This window comes from Brassica rapa, chromosome A02, assembly GCF_000309985.2.
Source record: "Brassica rapa cultivar Chiifu-401-42 chromosome A02, CAAS_Brap_v3.01, whole genome shotgun sequence".
Taxonomy (NCBI): Eukaryota; Viridiplantae; Streptophyta; class Magnoliopsida; order Brassicales; family Brassicaceae; genus Brassica; species Brassica rapa.
In genome coordinates, this window is record NC_024796.2 from 30,715,421 (window position 1) to 30,731,560 (window position 16,140).

The 16,140-nt window shown below is 35.1% G+C and overlaps 2 protein-coding genes and 1 non-coding gene across 4 annotated transcripts; all 3 read left to right on the forward strand.

Annotated features, from left to right (window-relative positions):
• The first annotated feature begins 331 nt into the window (after positions 1-331).
• On the forward strand, positions 332-4,718 carry LOC103855242 (fatty acid amide hydrolase). Of its 2 annotated transcripts, XM_009132208.2 has the most exons (21): positions 332-550; positions 677-755; positions 844-953; positions 1,031-1,091; positions 1,362-1,552; positions 1,631-1,760; positions 1,832-1,909; positions 1,989-2,136; positions 2,207-2,319; positions 2,389-2,464; positions 2,541-2,612; positions 2,835-2,886; positions 2,976-3,056; positions 3,267-3,350; positions 3,430-3,533; positions 3,608-3,700; positions 3,770-3,838; positions 3,940-4,004; positions 4,124-4,185; positions 4,290-4,385; positions 4,471-4,718. In XM_009132208.2, exons 2-21 carry the CDS (start codon positions 677-679, stop codon positions 4,546-4,548), a joined length of 1,842 nt encoding a protein of 613 aa, XP_009130456.2. In that variant the 5' UTR covers positions 332-550; the 3' UTR covers positions 4,549-4,718. The 2 variants fall into 2 exon arrangements, with proteins under 2 accessions (XP_009130456.2, XP_009130455.2); XM_009132207.2 differs by lacking the exon at positions 332-550 and having other exon boundaries at positions 596-755.
• Positions 4,719-5,964: 1,246 nt separating this feature from the next.
• LOC103855243 lies at positions 5,965-8,985 on the forward strand. The gene is made up of 3 exons (XM_009132209.3): positions 5,965-6,563; positions 6,800-7,351; positions 7,505-8,985. The coding sequence occupies exons 1-3, from the start codon at positions 6,201-6,203 to the stop codon at positions 7,793-7,795; spliced, it is 1,206 nt and encodes a 401-aa protein (XP_009130457.1). The 5' UTR covers positions 5,965-6,200; the 3' UTR covers positions 7,796-8,985.
• TRNAV-AAC lies at positions 8,265-8,338 on the forward strand. The gene has a single exon. It is a non-coding gene; the product is annotated as a tRNA-Val (tRNA).
• Positions 8,986-16,140: the final 7,155 nt, after the last annotated feature.

Below are 16,140 nucleotides of genomic sequence, written 5' to 3' on the forward strand. Positions count from 1 at the left end.
TGACTTCTTTAAATTAGAATATCCATCTGATACATGGGCTTAATAGTCGTAAATGATGTTGCTCGATCAAGTCGTGTCTCGTGATCTTTGGTTGATTATGTCAACCAACAATATTATGGCAAATATGCTTATAGCCTAACAGCCAATTAATTTTTCAGCCAAGAACTTTGCATTTCACTATTGATATACAACATTGTCGCACTATTTGATTCTTCTAGATAGCTGAAGATGCTTATGACTTATGAGCTCTGAATAAGTAAAAATCACAGTTGGTTATGTAGTAGAAATGGATATACATGGACTGGGGGAGGAAGTGTGAAAACAATACTTAGGGGGAGAAAATAGAATTTTACACAATAAAGGGGACCGTTATGTCAATTTGAGAATATCGTTAGACTTGTTCAGCATTTCGAGACAAAATCAATATACAAATCTAGTACAAGCAACCATTCAAGTTTCCAACAAACTTCACCGGTCATCCGCACGGCCTCTTCAAATCTGTGTCAGCTTCATTAACTAATCACCGCCAAATCAGATCAACGCTTCTCAGGTTCTTCTTTGACTTTTGCAATCTATATATCTTCCATAGCCATTCTTCTGATTCTGGTCTCTGAATCTTCTGACGTGTGATCTAACGTCTTAATTTAACGTCTTAATTTATTTCTTGTTTGATAAGATGGGTAAGTTTAAGGTCATGAAACCGGTGAACGAGGTTGATGTCTCTTGTGTCAAATATAAAGAAGAAGACATCAAAGGTTCGTTAATATTATAATGCTGATCTGGTTCTATACGTTACATGAGTTTCAGACACATGTCTTAACATGGTTTTTTGTAACGTTGCAGCCCCTCATTTGACTGGCTTCTTGTTCAAGTTGTTTGTTAAGATGCTTGAAGCACCACTTATAGGCTCATTGATTGTAGAGACATTGAAGAAGAACAATGGCATGACCCAGGTCTGTTTTTTTTATCAGACTCACTTTATGATAACTGAATAGTTACACATGTGCTTTTTCCTTGTTGCGACTTGCAGATTTTTCGCAACACAGTGATACCAGAAGAGCCCATGTTTAGACCTGTGTTCCCATCTCAAAGTATATTCTTATCTTACAAGTGGTTTTATCATTCATATGTTGTATACTTACACATGACTTGTTCTGAGATTTTGGGGGCTATATACAACTTAGCAATGATTTATATTTAAAAAATTTATACAAATTTGAAGGTTTATATATATGTAACTTAAAAAAAAAAACTTTGGAGGCTATGGGCTAATGCTTCACTAGCTTATGTTCAAGACAGGCTCTGTACTTACATGGAAAACTCTGTAATCATTACATAAACTTATCATTGTTTGAACTTAGAACTGGAGCTTGATGTTGTCCTTGTTGGAGAAGATGAAAGCCCTCTAAACAGATTAGAAACAGCCTTGAAGTGTCTTCCTCAGTATGATCCTTCTCTTAGCTTCCAAGCAGATTCAAGTTCATCCTTTCGTTACTGGAAGATACGTGATTACGCTTATGCTTATAGATCTAAGCTAACAACTCCATCTGTGGTTAGTCATCTTAATTTTCAAAAAAAATTCTGTTTTTATTTTGGTGCATATCAAAAAGCCTTGTTGCTGATTTGCTAGGTAGCAGAACAAATAATCTCAATCATAGAGGAGTTTAAGTATGACAAGTCTCCAACACCGTTTTTGATTAGCTTTGATGCCAGTGAAGTCAGAAAACAAGCTGAAGCTTCTACACATAGGTTTGAACAAGGTAATGTTGCAGACTAAGAGATCTATTTATTCTGGTATGTGTATTGATCATGTTGAATGTGAGTTGTGTAGGACATCCAATATCCATTTTAGATGGAGTTTTTATAACAATCAAGGATGATATTGACTGTTTACCGCATACCACAACGGGTAAGTAGTGTCATTCTTATGTTTCATTTAAAAGACTTAAAGATATAAGAGACCTTTTATAGGAGTTTTGCATCTATAGGTGGAACAACATGGCTACATGAAGAGCGTTCTGTAGAGAAGGACTCAGTGGTTGTTTCAAGACTTCGAAGTTGTGGTGCAATCTTACTTGGGAAGGCTAATATGCATGAGTTAGGAATGGGGACTTCAGGGAACAATTCAAATTATGGGTAAGCAACACAGCACAGAACAAAAATCTTACTTGTAAACTGTTTTGTTACTTCAGTGTGTTTCTTGCAGAACAACAAGAAACCCACATGCACCTGAAAGGTACACAGGCGGATCTTCTTCAGGTTCAGCAGCTATTGTAGCCTCTGGACTATGTCCAGCTGCTTTAGGAACAGATGGTGGAGGTATCATCAAAGTTATCTTGATTTTGTTTGATCTTTCGTTGTATGCTTTACTTGTGTCTGGAAATGCAGGTTCTGTTCGCATCCCTGCATCACTCTGTGGTGTAACTGGACTGAAAACAACATATGGTCGGACAGATATGACGGGGTAAGAGTTAAGAGAATCAAGATACTGAAACAGAACAACCATCTGAACTTATGTGTATGGTTTGTCATATCTACAGGTCACTATGTGCAGGTGGAACAGTGGAAGTTGTTAGTCCACTTGCTTCATCCCTAGAAGATACTCTATTGGTGTAAGTTTTTTTTTTCTTTCTTGACCCTAGGATTAGTCTAGTGAATGACCATATTGTTTCAATCTTTAAATCTTTGTAAAGCAGTCAACAATAGTGAGTGGAGGTGCAACACAAAAGTAAAACTATTCAAAGCAAAACACACATGTACCACCATTTCAGATGTTCGATTTTTGGATTAAACCTGGATTTTTTTTGGCTAATCTGCTTTTGTGTGTTACTCAGGTATGCAGTGATATTGGGCTCTTCATCTGCAGATAGACTTAACTTGAACCCGGTACGTTGTGTTCCTATGTAATCAACTGAACATGGCTAGTATTCTTGCAATGTGTTCCTTATGACTTGGTGTTTGAAATTATTCTGCAGACACCACCATGTCTTCCCAAGTTATTATCTCACAATGGAGGCAATGCTATTGGATCTCTAAGGCTAGGGAAATATACAACGGTGAGTTTTTGATTCAGAGTGAATATTTAGAAAATCTTCCAAATATCTTAATTATTTAGTCTATTATTTTTCTCGGGCATTCGAAGGCTAAATGAGATCTTTGCATTATGGTAGCTTCAGCTACATCAGTTTTATATCCATGCTAGTTTAACTGAGTTGGATTTTGCTACTTCAGTTGTATATAGTGCATTGTTTTTTTATTTAATGCAGTGGTTTAATGATGTTCATTCAAGTGACATCTCTGACAAATGTGAAGATATTCTTAAGCTCTTATCGAACAATCATGGTTGCCAAGTAAGCTGATCATTTGAATAAGGTTTATCTATCAATAATATAGTTTCATCTAAAACCTCTATATGGTGTACTATTGCAGGTAGTGGAAATAGTGGTTCCTGAACTGGAAGAAATGCGTGCAGCTCATGTTGTGTCGATTGGGTCTGCAACACTGTGTTCTCTTACTCCTTACTGTGAGGCTGGGTATGTCTTTAAGCTTTTGTTCTTATTTCAGTAGCTTTGGTCTAAATCATTCTCTTCATTGTCTTATGTTTCAGGAAAAATCCAAAGTTATCTTATGATACTCGTACTAGCTTTGCGATCTTCAAGTCATTCTCTGCTTCAGACTATATTGCTGCTCAGTGTCTTAGGTAAATTAAGTTTTATACAACCATTCTCTCTATAGTGGATGCTTGCTTGTATAAACTTCTTTGTTACAGGAGAAGGTTGATGGAGTATCACTTGGATATTTTCAAAAACGTTGATGTTATTGTGACGCCTACATGTGGGTACGTAAAAATATTCCATGCAACACAACATTTGCTTCCAAATGTCTTCAGATACGTTACTTCTATATGAATTCTGGAGACATGTTGTTTTGTACAAACAGTATGACGGCTCCTTTGATACCCCCTGAGGCTGTGAAAAATGGAGAAACCAATTTTCAAGTGGCAGGTTTGTCAGACAAAATACTTAAAACTTCTTCACTTTTGGTGTTACTTTCTCTGTCTTATTCAGGTGTATAAGAGTTTACAACTTCTGATATGAAGATTGCTTCTCATTTTTTTTTTCAGCTTATCTAATGCGGTTTGTTGTAGCTGCAAATCTCCTGGGCTTCCCTGCCATATCTGTCCCTGTAAGCAATGTTTTTATAGCAGTACACTTGGACCTATCATGTTTTCATTCTTGCAATAATCATTTTATCTTTACAACTAAACTCACGTGACAACAAAAACGTAGGTTGGGTATGATAAGGAAGGGATGCCAATAGGATTACAAATAATGGGAAGACCTTGGGCTGAAGCTACCGTCCTTGCTTTAGCTGCTGCTGTTGAGGTACACAAACACTCTCTTTCTCCTTCTCTATGTAATGGTCACTGAAACGGTGTCTTGTATATATATTGTGGTGTATCTCACTCAGGAGCTGGCTCCAGTTACCAAGAAACCTGCTATTTTTCACGATGTTCTCAATACCAACAGAATCCATAAGGAAAAGTGAAAAGGCAAAGAGTTTCTCTCTGAATGGGATATTTGTCTGTGGTTACATTTTGATTAATTGTGTTTATTTTTCAGGTTAAACATGATATATTTTATAAGATAAGTGGGGGTGTTCTTGTATTTACCTCGTACATTGACTATGACTCATTATTATAAATCTCAGTTATACAAGTGTGAATAAATGTTGCATCTCTAAGAAGATACCAGAAGGCACCATTTTTACCTTTTAACATTATCATCCATGAATTATCACTTGAAGTCTCAGTTAAGCAAAGATAAATCAAGTTTGTCACGAATTATCTTTAAGACTAATATGAAGAGTGGCATACAAGATGAATATACAACAATGTAACAGAACCAATCATTCACCTTTGGTCTTATTCTCTGCAACAGCATCACTATGAAGATCAAAATCCCCTTTGAGATCTTTCCCGGATAATCAGTCACTGAAACTTCTGATCCCAACATACTGCGCATTTAGACATGAAAAACATTACACTATAGTGAATGCTCTGTTTCTGGCCTATGTTAGTCCAAATCTACATCGAAAGGTTTATGCTTTGAGTTGTTGTGAACTAGTCAGAACCAGTTCTTGACTTGTGTTAAGTTTGCTGAGTTGTAGCATTGGTAGGTTGTTTTGAAAATAGTCAAGAGTCTTGTGAGGAACTTTAATTCATTGCAAATGTCATTAAAAAAAAGCTATCTTGGAGTATTTTGGGAATGCTCTGTTTTTGGCCAATGTTGGTTGTGAATCCCTTTGATCAATCCCTTGCCATAAAAGCTATCTTGGAGTATTTGGGAATGTTCTGTTTCTTGCCTATGTTGATTGTGAATCTCTTTGATCAGCCATTGATGCTAAGACCTAGACAGCTTGACTTTTGGTTTGATCCCAGGAACAACGGAGTGAACAAAGAAGCAGATGCTCATCCTGCTATCTTGTTAGGGAAACAGGACGCAGTGTCTATATGGGGACAAGGTTTGAACATGCAAAATGACAGAATAACTCATTATAAGGGTAGTGTAAATCAATTTATATGGGGACAAGGTTTGAAGAAGGAAGCATGCAAAATGCAATTATTTTTTATAACTAAAATGCAATTACTTGCACTAAACGTACACTAAAAATGACAGAATAACTCATTTTTCATAATATTCCTTTTGTACACATGTTTGATCATTATACGGGTAGTGTAAATCAATTTATTCTCAGCTCTTATTTAGATTTAGTTTGATGAAGAAATTGATTCTTATAAAAATAGAGAAGAACAGAGAGCAATAGAAAATAAATAATTGGTGCTACATAGATTGATAAATAAATTGATCCTTTTCTACAACAATGAATCGATCCTTTCTAAAAGTAGTTTCAGAGAAAAGTGGAGGTTAATATAAAATAAATAATTGGTGCAAATTTATAGTTTGGTGAATATATTAATCCTTTCTAAAAATAGATCGAGAAAAGAGGAAATCAATTTGAAAAAAAAAAACCATTCGTCGCCTCAAATTCAGTTCAATTTTGACTTTCTTAACATCTATATAAACCAAGTTCTCCTAGAAAGCATATACAGAAGAAAAAAACCTCAAAAAAACAAAAAAATAATATTAACAATAAGAATAAATATTTTCTTGTTTATATTAAGTATCTCCAAGGAAAAAATGGGAAGAATCTCATTAGCAGTATGTTTAGTGTTACTTGTTGCATTAAGCAATGTATATGAAACACAAGCTCAAGCTCAAGCTCAAGCTCAAGCTCAAGGGAAGACATTCTCCGTACTCGATTATTTGGCTCTCTTTCCCAAAACGGGCAAAGAGTTTGCGCCTTACGCTTCCAAAGGTTTACTAGATTTCGTAGGTGCCTTGGAGGGTAAGTCTCCCACGACCGTAGAGTTCAAGAACTTCTTCACAAATCTGAAAGGTTACATAACGAGTTGCTTTCAACCGGCACCACCCGGATCAGTCAAATCTGACCAGCTCTTCACGGCTATTTCTGCATTGAAGGGTTCCCAAACCGGAACATCAGTAAGTTTTCATTAGTTAAAAATGTTCTAAAATTCGGTTTTGGTGGGCTAAGCACCCGTCTAGGCGGCAAATCGATAATAACCGAAATGAATTTTCTAGATACTCTTTAAAAAAATAAAATAAAATCGTTATAAGCAATATCTAGACATTTGCTTAGGCACTAATCTTCTATAAAATGTCTAACTAATTACTAGCAATTTTTGAAAAAGATTGTGTGTGTATGTTTTATGTGATAGTTTGATTCATGGAGGTTGATAGAGGCCTTGGTTTCAATGGAGAAGCTTTCTACTGAGATGAAGACAAGCACTTCAAATGTAATGCCTGATCCACAATGGGATAGGTTGTCCGGGTCTATGTTCGAATGGGTCGGAAGGATTGGTCTATTTGTGAAGGCGGTCTCCGAGATAAATGGCAAACAAATCGAGCTAAAACAATTTGATATTGATTATACCGACCCTACATATGCATCTCTTTCTAAGCAATCTAGCGTTCGTCAATCAACATCACCGTTCTCGTTACCTTTCTATTTACGAAACATTCCCAAAACGGGCAAAGATGTTGAGCCATTCGCTTACACAGGCATGCAAACCTTCTTACTTGACCTAGAAACTAGGTGTCTTGCAAACAAAGATTTCAAGGAGTTCTTTGTTAAGCTGAATGACTACATGGCCAGCTTCAAGACTGTATCACCTGATACGTATTCAATAGAGAGCGATAATATTTCAACTCAAGCTATGCACCTATTCTTAGCTTTGTCTCCATTGGATGGTACCCAAGTTGGAAAATCAGTAAGTGTTCATTCCCTTAGACACTTCCCTTGATGATTCAAAAGTTTTAACCACTAGACGACCAACTCCACGTTCGTTAGTTATAGACTTTTTAAAAAAATATATGAGCATGTTATAGACTTCTTTACATTCTTTTGTTTTTAATGATAATAGGATCCGTGGAAGCTGGTTGATGGGTTGGTGACAATGGGAGATGCTTTGGTTGAGATAAAGAAGAGTGGTCCGGGTGCGATAACGTTTGAACAAAGTAAGGAACTGACATCGGCCATGGTGAAATGGGGTCGAGCAGTAGGTGAATTCGTGAAGGCAGCTTCTGCTAAGAAAGGAGTAACTATGGATATATCATTTGAAAACTATGCCAGCTCTAATGCTTCTCCTACTAAAGCAGCAGCTGGAAACGGTGGAAATGTCCCCACAGGACAATCAGCAAAGACTAAAGCTTAGTGTACTTCTTCAAGCAAGACGATTGAGATTTTTCATTTTTTTTCTTTCTTATTTTTATTATTCAAACAAGAAAAATTTGCAGAATGTGAGAGATGATTTGAATAAAATATATGTTTCAAACATCTCGTCCTAAAATGTATTAGGATATGATTATAAATTTTGTAAATTACATCATTATAAACTACATTTCAACAATTGTTATTTTTCCAAGTGAGCTGTTTCTTGATTTATGGTTGGGAATTAGCTTGGCCAAAAATCCAGAAACTGAGATCCAAACCGAAATTTTTGAATCCAAATCCGATCCAAAGTGTAAGAATATTTAAATAGATTCATTATTTCTACTAGTAATTTACCTGTTTAGCGGGTACCATCTCAGTTTTTGTTATTGATCCAAACAAGTAGAAATAATGAAATATACTAGTGAACTCCTAACTAAATATTGTATGATACGGTACATTATAACACCAAAGGTTTCGTGGTGTAGTTGGTTATCACGTCAGTCTAACACACTGAAGGTCTCCGGTTCGAACCCGGGCGAAGCCATAATCGTTTTTATTTACTCTATTAATTGTGAATCAATGATTTGTTTATTCACTAAACGTTCTCATTTCTTCCCTCTGTTAGATATAGTTTTCACGGACTCTCAGTTAGGTCGTTTACTTTCTTTATGCGTCTTTGTTCAGTCATGATCTCAGCAGGTGATCACCAGTCTTTGCAAACGGGACAGCAAAATGTGTCGGCAAATTCACTTGAATGGTAATTACATCCGCAACTTAGTAGAGCATAGACCGATTCATAGTAGACGATGTAAGGAAACTGTTAAGTCTAGTAAGATCATTTTACTCTAAGAACAGTCATATTTTGATTCCTGTTTCATCATCTCATGTAGTCTGGTATTGTCATTGTCTCATACGTTCACTGATGTTGATACCGGATTTGTCACACAATCCTTCCCACCAACAGAACAAGTTGATTAATGGTTCGGCAAATCTTGGTTTAGAAGAAACGGTGTGACGTTTGGACCGACTTAAGATCGAAGTGGTTAAAAGACTTGTTCAGAGATTATTGAATGAATCAAGATCATTATATTTAACTAAAAGATATACACATTCCAAGAATTAAGGAAGTCAAAGCTAAAATAAAGGAACACGTGCAACATCATACCGAGTTCGACGGTGGCGAGCTCCTCTTATAAAAGACAAAGACGTAGCTCTCGAGGGGGGTGGGGAGGCTATTTTCAGAGAGCTCTCATAAGAAAAAAGATACATAAATAAGAGAAGGTATAGTATTAGAAGAAGAAGGATAAACGACCATAATACTTATAATCACTTCCATGATTATCGAATCATTATGTTTCAATCTTATGGACCACAACGAGGAACCTAGATCATGCTTATGGCACGAGCTCGTAAATACGATGCCATTTACACAAAGCCAATGTCTCACACAAGACCAATGAAACCAGACGAACCCGGAGTCTCGCTCGAGACTGATGAAACCGACATCTCATTCGAGGTGATGAAATCGAACTACGTTAAGACTTGTCTCGTCGAGGGTACGTAGACAGCTCGGAATCGAGTTCAGTCACAGTCCTTCTCTCTCCCGATGTCTCTACGCTATTTGGCATACAAATATAGTTCATTTTTATCGACTCATACATGATTACATCGTTGTGTTCTGAGGATATTGTTGTCCATGTTATTTATTCCCTAATTGTTTTCATTTAAACACTACAAAATACTTAGTGTAAATTTTAGGATCTAAACTTAGGCTTCTAACTCTGAACTTTGTAGAAATAAATCATAACTGTTGTAAGGCAGCTATCAGCTAAGCAGCGTGCAGCAAAGTCGCCAGATGTAAAGTTAATGCCTAGTTAATTTATTTACATCAAGAAAAGTAAATGACAGAAAAAGTTAAGCCTTGAAAGGTAACATTTGCTTCTTTTTTTTACTTGATTAGAGTATTCTTACAATGTTTGGGTAACCTTATCTTAGATATAAAAAGAGAGAAAGTCACACTTACACACACGTTTTAGATTCGAATTGGATTGTAATATCTTTAATCTTTCTAAAATTGTCAAAAAATCTGTTCTCATGATTAGACATCAAAGACTTGAAGTTGCAACTGCACGTGTTATTTAATTACCTCATTCTTAGAAATTGCAACTGTTGTTTTAACTTCCTAGAAGCTTGAAAGTGATTCTTAATGGGACATCACTACTCAGGCCTTAGCACTAGAAGTCGTACGTGTTACATTTTTTCGACGCCAAAATCATATTGTAGCAGCATTTTGCTTGTGGACTTTGTCATATTATGCAGTCATCAGGTTTTGGTGGTTACTTTTCCTTTTCCAGATATTTAATTTTTCTCCTTTTAATTTTTGGGGTAAAACTATATGTTGGGATTTAGCAGATAAGAGAGAGTCTTGTCTCATGTTATATTTCCTTTTATCTTCATATGAATGCTTATTGTTTACAGTAGTGTAATAATTGGTAGGTCTTACCAGGAGTGGGAGTAGTCAAATCTTTTGGATACTTGATGAGATAAAAACAGAATGTTATTCATACTACTTCCACTAAAAAGCTTTTATGTGTTGCATTCGACTGAATCAGTACTTTGATATATCGGGGAAGACACCAAAGCTTTGTTGTTGCAGTTTCTTCTAATTGTATATTTTGAGGGTGTCTGAATTTGAAAATTGACATATAATATTTAAAGAAGACTATAATTGTTCGAAGACCAAACGGCGTTTTCTTTGGCTTCGAATGTTACGAATCACCATGTTCCGCACCGCAGTTAACAGTAACAAAAATCTCTACATATACCATATATCTATACGTTTTTATAACTGTTAAAATCGCACCACAGTTAAACCGCTTGTCATGCACCGTTCAAACCGCACAGTTATCATTCAGAGCCTTTATCTTTTCAAAGAACCTCTCAATTTGCCAAAAAGAAAAAAGAAGAAGGTTTTGTGGCAAACTCACAATTTTTTTTTTTTTTTGGAACACTGCAAACTCACAATTAAATGATTTTTTCTGGTGTAAAAAAAATGATTTTTTTTCTTTAACTTTCCCTACTTTCAACACATCTCTATCGCAATTTTATTCATTAATCCATTGTGTAGTCATCGCATGTATTACGAGAAGTAAAGAAACGATGGTCATGCACTCATGCTACAGATAAAGTTTTAAGAAGAAATTAAAGATAAGAACGAAGGCTTTTTACAAACAGTAATGATGTAAAAGAGATAGAACAAGAAGATGTGGGCATGTGAGTATAAAGACATGGACAAGTTTGACTTTGACCTTTGCCTAACTTCCATTTGTGTGATGGTTAGTTGGTTACGTCTACTGCACACAACAATTAGCCGAAACTATATTCAATCTCCTCTCCCCTAATCTCATCTACTATATATTAATTAAAAGTTTAATCCAATAATTTATAATAATTAGCATCGCTAATTAAGATTGAGTTGATTCATTGCTTACCATAGTTCAGTATTTCTCCATTATTAACACCACGTAGTCCATGTTAATCTTTTTTTGGTAAAGAATATTACGAATATTTTAGCAAAAAAAAAAAAAAGAATATTACTCGAAGACATTAACGCAATTTTTCATTTGTCATATTTGTTTAAATCCTAGTACTTTTTAAGTTTCTTTGCTTCTGCCTTATGTTAATTGAGTCATATCAATAAGAGCATCTCTAATTTTTCTATATTTTCTAAAAATAGAATCATTCTATTACAAAAGTATACACATCATTAAATGCATCTCTATGAAAGAGTTCATCTATTATAAAAGAAAATATAAAAATAAATTGGAAATAATCTAATTATTGGCTAATATTATACATATTATTAATTTGAGCTCAATAGCTTTTATTTGAAATCAAATTCTTTATGAAGTTGTAAAAATATAAAATGCTTTTTTGCAAGAGTGATAGTTTTGCTTTCCAAGTATTCTTGAATCCTAATGGGGTATTTTTCATTGTTATTTTTTTTTTAGTTTTATACTTTTATAGAAAAACTCCGATTGATATTCGAGATATGATCTTAGGATATCTCCATCCTCACTCCATTTTTTCCTCTAAAATAGAGTAAAAATGAATATGGAGTAAGAAATACTCCAATCCAACTTTATATCTCACTTCATAATGAAATTTACTCCATAAATGGAGTAATCTATTTTTTGTTTGTTCATCACTCTATGATGGAGTAGGAAATAGAGTAGGATTAAAACAATTTTACTTTATTTTTAATTTTGCTTCATTTTGGAAAAAAAATAAAGTTTTACATTGGAGATGATTTTAGTCCCATAGCGAGACTGGTACCACTAATCTATATGATCTAATTTGATTAGATCTTAGTCTATTACCATAAGAATAAGATTAATTTTCCTAATTTTTTGCGTCTTTCCGTTTTGGATCACTAAATACTACCCTTGGTTTTCAAATTTTCATATGTTTTAGTGCATTTTTATAAACGCAAACAATAAATAAATATAAAATAAATGATCTATTTTTTTTTTTGAACAACTAAATGATCTATTCTAATGAAATTATGAAAATGTATTTTATTGATAGTTAATGTGGAAAACTAAAGAAGACAAAGATCTATTGATCACGCGTGTGGCGTGGGCATGTGCGTGCGTAAGCGTAAGCAATAGATCATCACAAAGTCCAAAAAGTTAAAATAAAAATAAAAATATTAAGTCCACAGTTTTATTAGTATAAAAAATATTTAATTTGAAAACCTTGGTGAAATCTGAAGCAAGATTGAGGAGAGCACCCAAACACTCCTATTCATTAGGGTTGCCTACTGCTATGCTCTCCTTTTTCTAATTCGTCTAATGAATTGCTTAATAAGTTTCCGAAGTTACTAACAATATGAAATGCAAGTATATATATATAATTAGGATAATAAGCCGATTTTTTTTTTGAACGTCTGATTAATTATGCTATTACAACGATGAAAAATATTACATAGACGATTCTACAGCCGACAATTCTACCATCATATGAGAATGCACGTCCGACTGCATCGCTCCGAGCCGCCCTATGAGATCCATATTCGATGATACGCCCTTGCACTATGCTGAAGACCTCTTATAACCATTTTTCTCCATGATTTACATAATTTGCGTTTTTTAGGGTTTGAACCCCAGATCTCGTGGTGTAGAAGCATTAATGAACCCTTAGTCAAACCACTGGATTAAAGGGGTTTCCACTAAGCCGATTATTTAAAACAGATAAATAACATATAGTTTCTAGTATTTTAAGAGAGAAGTGGTCCAAATAAGGAGATAAATCAGTTTGAACTCTCAATTTTTATGGGCAGTCTTTGAGTTTGTGTGGATCTAAATTTTATAACAAAAGGCACTGATTGCTACTTGAGGGGGGACTGCATATGAGAAAGATTGATAACTTTTAAAGTTTTCTTCATACATACTTAAATCATTATTTTGTTAATTTTAGTCATTATTTATAAGAACAACTTTATGTATTAATCTATATTCTCTTATAAATTTGTGTTGTTGGTGCAAACTAAAAGTTAGTATGTCAAGAGAATTGTATTTGTATACAAATTCAATACTTGTATTATTATAAAAATGGAAAATAATTCAAGTTCATATAAAAATAGGATTGAGTGCAGTAATATAATGAGAGAGAGGAGGTATTGGGTACAAATAAAGGTACAAAATCTCAAGATGAAGGCAAAGGAAGAGAGCAAAAGTGGGCACCATAATCCTATGGTTGACGACCAAACCATTTCCATGTGCGCCACGTAGATTATTGCGGGTGCATGATCTCAGCATGAAGTGTCATCATCACTCGACCTCGAGATCCTCCTCCTCGACTTTGAATGCAGTAGCCATTATTTTGGTTTGTAGCTAAGTTTTGTCGTTGACGTAAACTGTGGACTTCATTAATAAAATAGAAACTGATCGTTAAAACGTAGATACAGGCCATAAACAATGAACACTATGATTGACATTTGCTGGTTGGTGATTTACAAATTGAACAAATGAAGTGTTTATATTGTGTTTCTAATTCTGTAAGAAGTTAGCATATAGGTGAACTGTGGATTATTAAAGTATATAGCGCAATCGTTAATGTCTAATGTTATGTTTACATGTCAAACTGTGTTTACATTTGTATTTCCTTTTCTTTTACCAAAAGTTTAATGTAACGCAAACATGATAGTTTGTTTTGTAGATGTTAATGGGAATGTAAGATAATATACAAGGAAAAATACTATAGTTTATTGAACTGAAAAATATATACTATAGTTGATCATACATAAATTGAATATCCGTCTTATATACAAAATTTTAAAGTATCTTTTTATATTTTTAATGCTTAAACTAGATCATGATTTTCTTTATTAGTTCAGTTTATTACATAGATAAAGTAATCATATATTTTTGGGGTGAAACTTCCAAAACAATACTCCTTATACTTTCATGAAATAATTAACTTAAATCACCACAATAATTTTTTTTGAACATTAATCACCACAATAACTGACAAGCTATCTAGGGAAGAGCCCAAATAACATATGTGCTCTGACTTGACGTGCCCCCATTACTGTTGCCACGAGAGGAAGAAAATGTAACAAATTATTACGATCTTAAGTGGTAAAAGCCGACAAAGAAAAGAAAATTTTTGTCTGCGCCTCACGAAGACCTTATACTCGGCCACAATTTGGAGGGGTAACATATATAGTACAAAGTATTGAGTGATTTTATTTAGTATATATAAGGTATTAATTTGTTTTAGTTTACAAAAAAAAAAGTATTGATTTGTTTTATTTAACTTTAATTTAATTTGGTCATATGCTTCTCTCGGAATGAATATAACTCGACATTAAAGTCATTATAAAAATATAGATATAGAAAGAAGAAATAAGAAGTGGATAAGAATCTTCTTCTTAGTGGCCAAGAAGATACTCTTTTGCGTGGAAGTATGAAAGTATCCAACCCTGCACACTTCTCGTCTCCACCCGCCTCTTTCTCCTTTTGTTCAGTCTCATTTTTCCATATTGAAAAAGTCAGATAGATAATCCGTTACGAATTTACAAGGTCTTTGCAAGTTTTTATATGCTTAGTTACTAGAAAGCATATCAACTATGGAAACACAGAAGTTTTGTTTTAGGAATAAATTAAAAAGCAAAAGTAAAAAGAAATATACAGCAGCCGAAATTGTAAGATCCACTTAAGCCGACGACTTCTCTGAAAATTAGCTTTCTTTTTTTTTTTGAAACACAAACTTCATTCATTCATTCAAAGTTAGGTGGGGGTCATTAAAGCCCCATTTACTACAAGCATCTGTTTTGCAACTAGATCAGCTGCATAGTTTGCCTCTCTAGGGATCCATCTAAAGGAAACATAATCGAAAAAACAAGAGATCGACATGATATCTGCCACAATTCCATAGAGCTCGGGGACCGATTTGTTGTTGGTGACGCTGGCAATGAGGTTTTTGGAGTCCGATTCCACGTTTAGCACCTTGATTCCCAGCTCCCTACTTTTCTGCAAAGCTTCCCGAAGTGCCAATCCTTCAGCCATCAGTGGTGAAGGTACGTTTTCTGCAATTATAGCCAAGCTAGAGGTAATTGCATCCTGCGTTAAGATCCATCCGAGCCCTGCTCTAGAGCTTTCCTCATTCCATGCGGCATCCGTTCGGAGAATTGTTCCAGTATCTATTATGACCTTGGGTTGGCTAGTACGGCGAGTCTGTGTCTCTTTTGTTTGTCCCTCTTGCCACTCTCGTGCCATGCGAATTGCTCTGGATAGGGACTCCCCTGTTTCACCCCTTAAGTTAGAGAACACCAGTTTGTTCCTAGCAGTCCATATCTCCCACATGATCCATGGTGCTAGATGTCCACTTGTAATTCCAGTCGGTGGCAGGCATGGCTTGGTCTTTACATAATTCCAGAGTTCCCTCAATTCTATCATTCCTCTACTGTCCAGTTCCTCCACAAACGGGACTGTTTGCCAGACAGTTTTTGCAAAATCACAGTGAAAAAATAGATGAGTGATAGATTCTGGGAGTCCACAGCGCTTACATTTTGGGTCTGTTATGATATGTCGCTCCTCCAGTCGTGTGCCCACAGGTAAGGCGCCTCTCAGTGCTTTCCAGATTAACATTTTAATCTTCGGTGCCGTGCGCAGGTTCCAAACTTCCTGGTTCCAGCTACCCACCTGTTCGAGTCTTCCCGCATCATTTGACTCAGCAAAAGCGGCATGATAGCCTGATTTTGTTGAGAATTCTCCATCCTTTGTTCCCATCCAGCAGAGCTTATCTGGAGCCCCAGTTCTGCTGATTTTTATCTTTAGAATT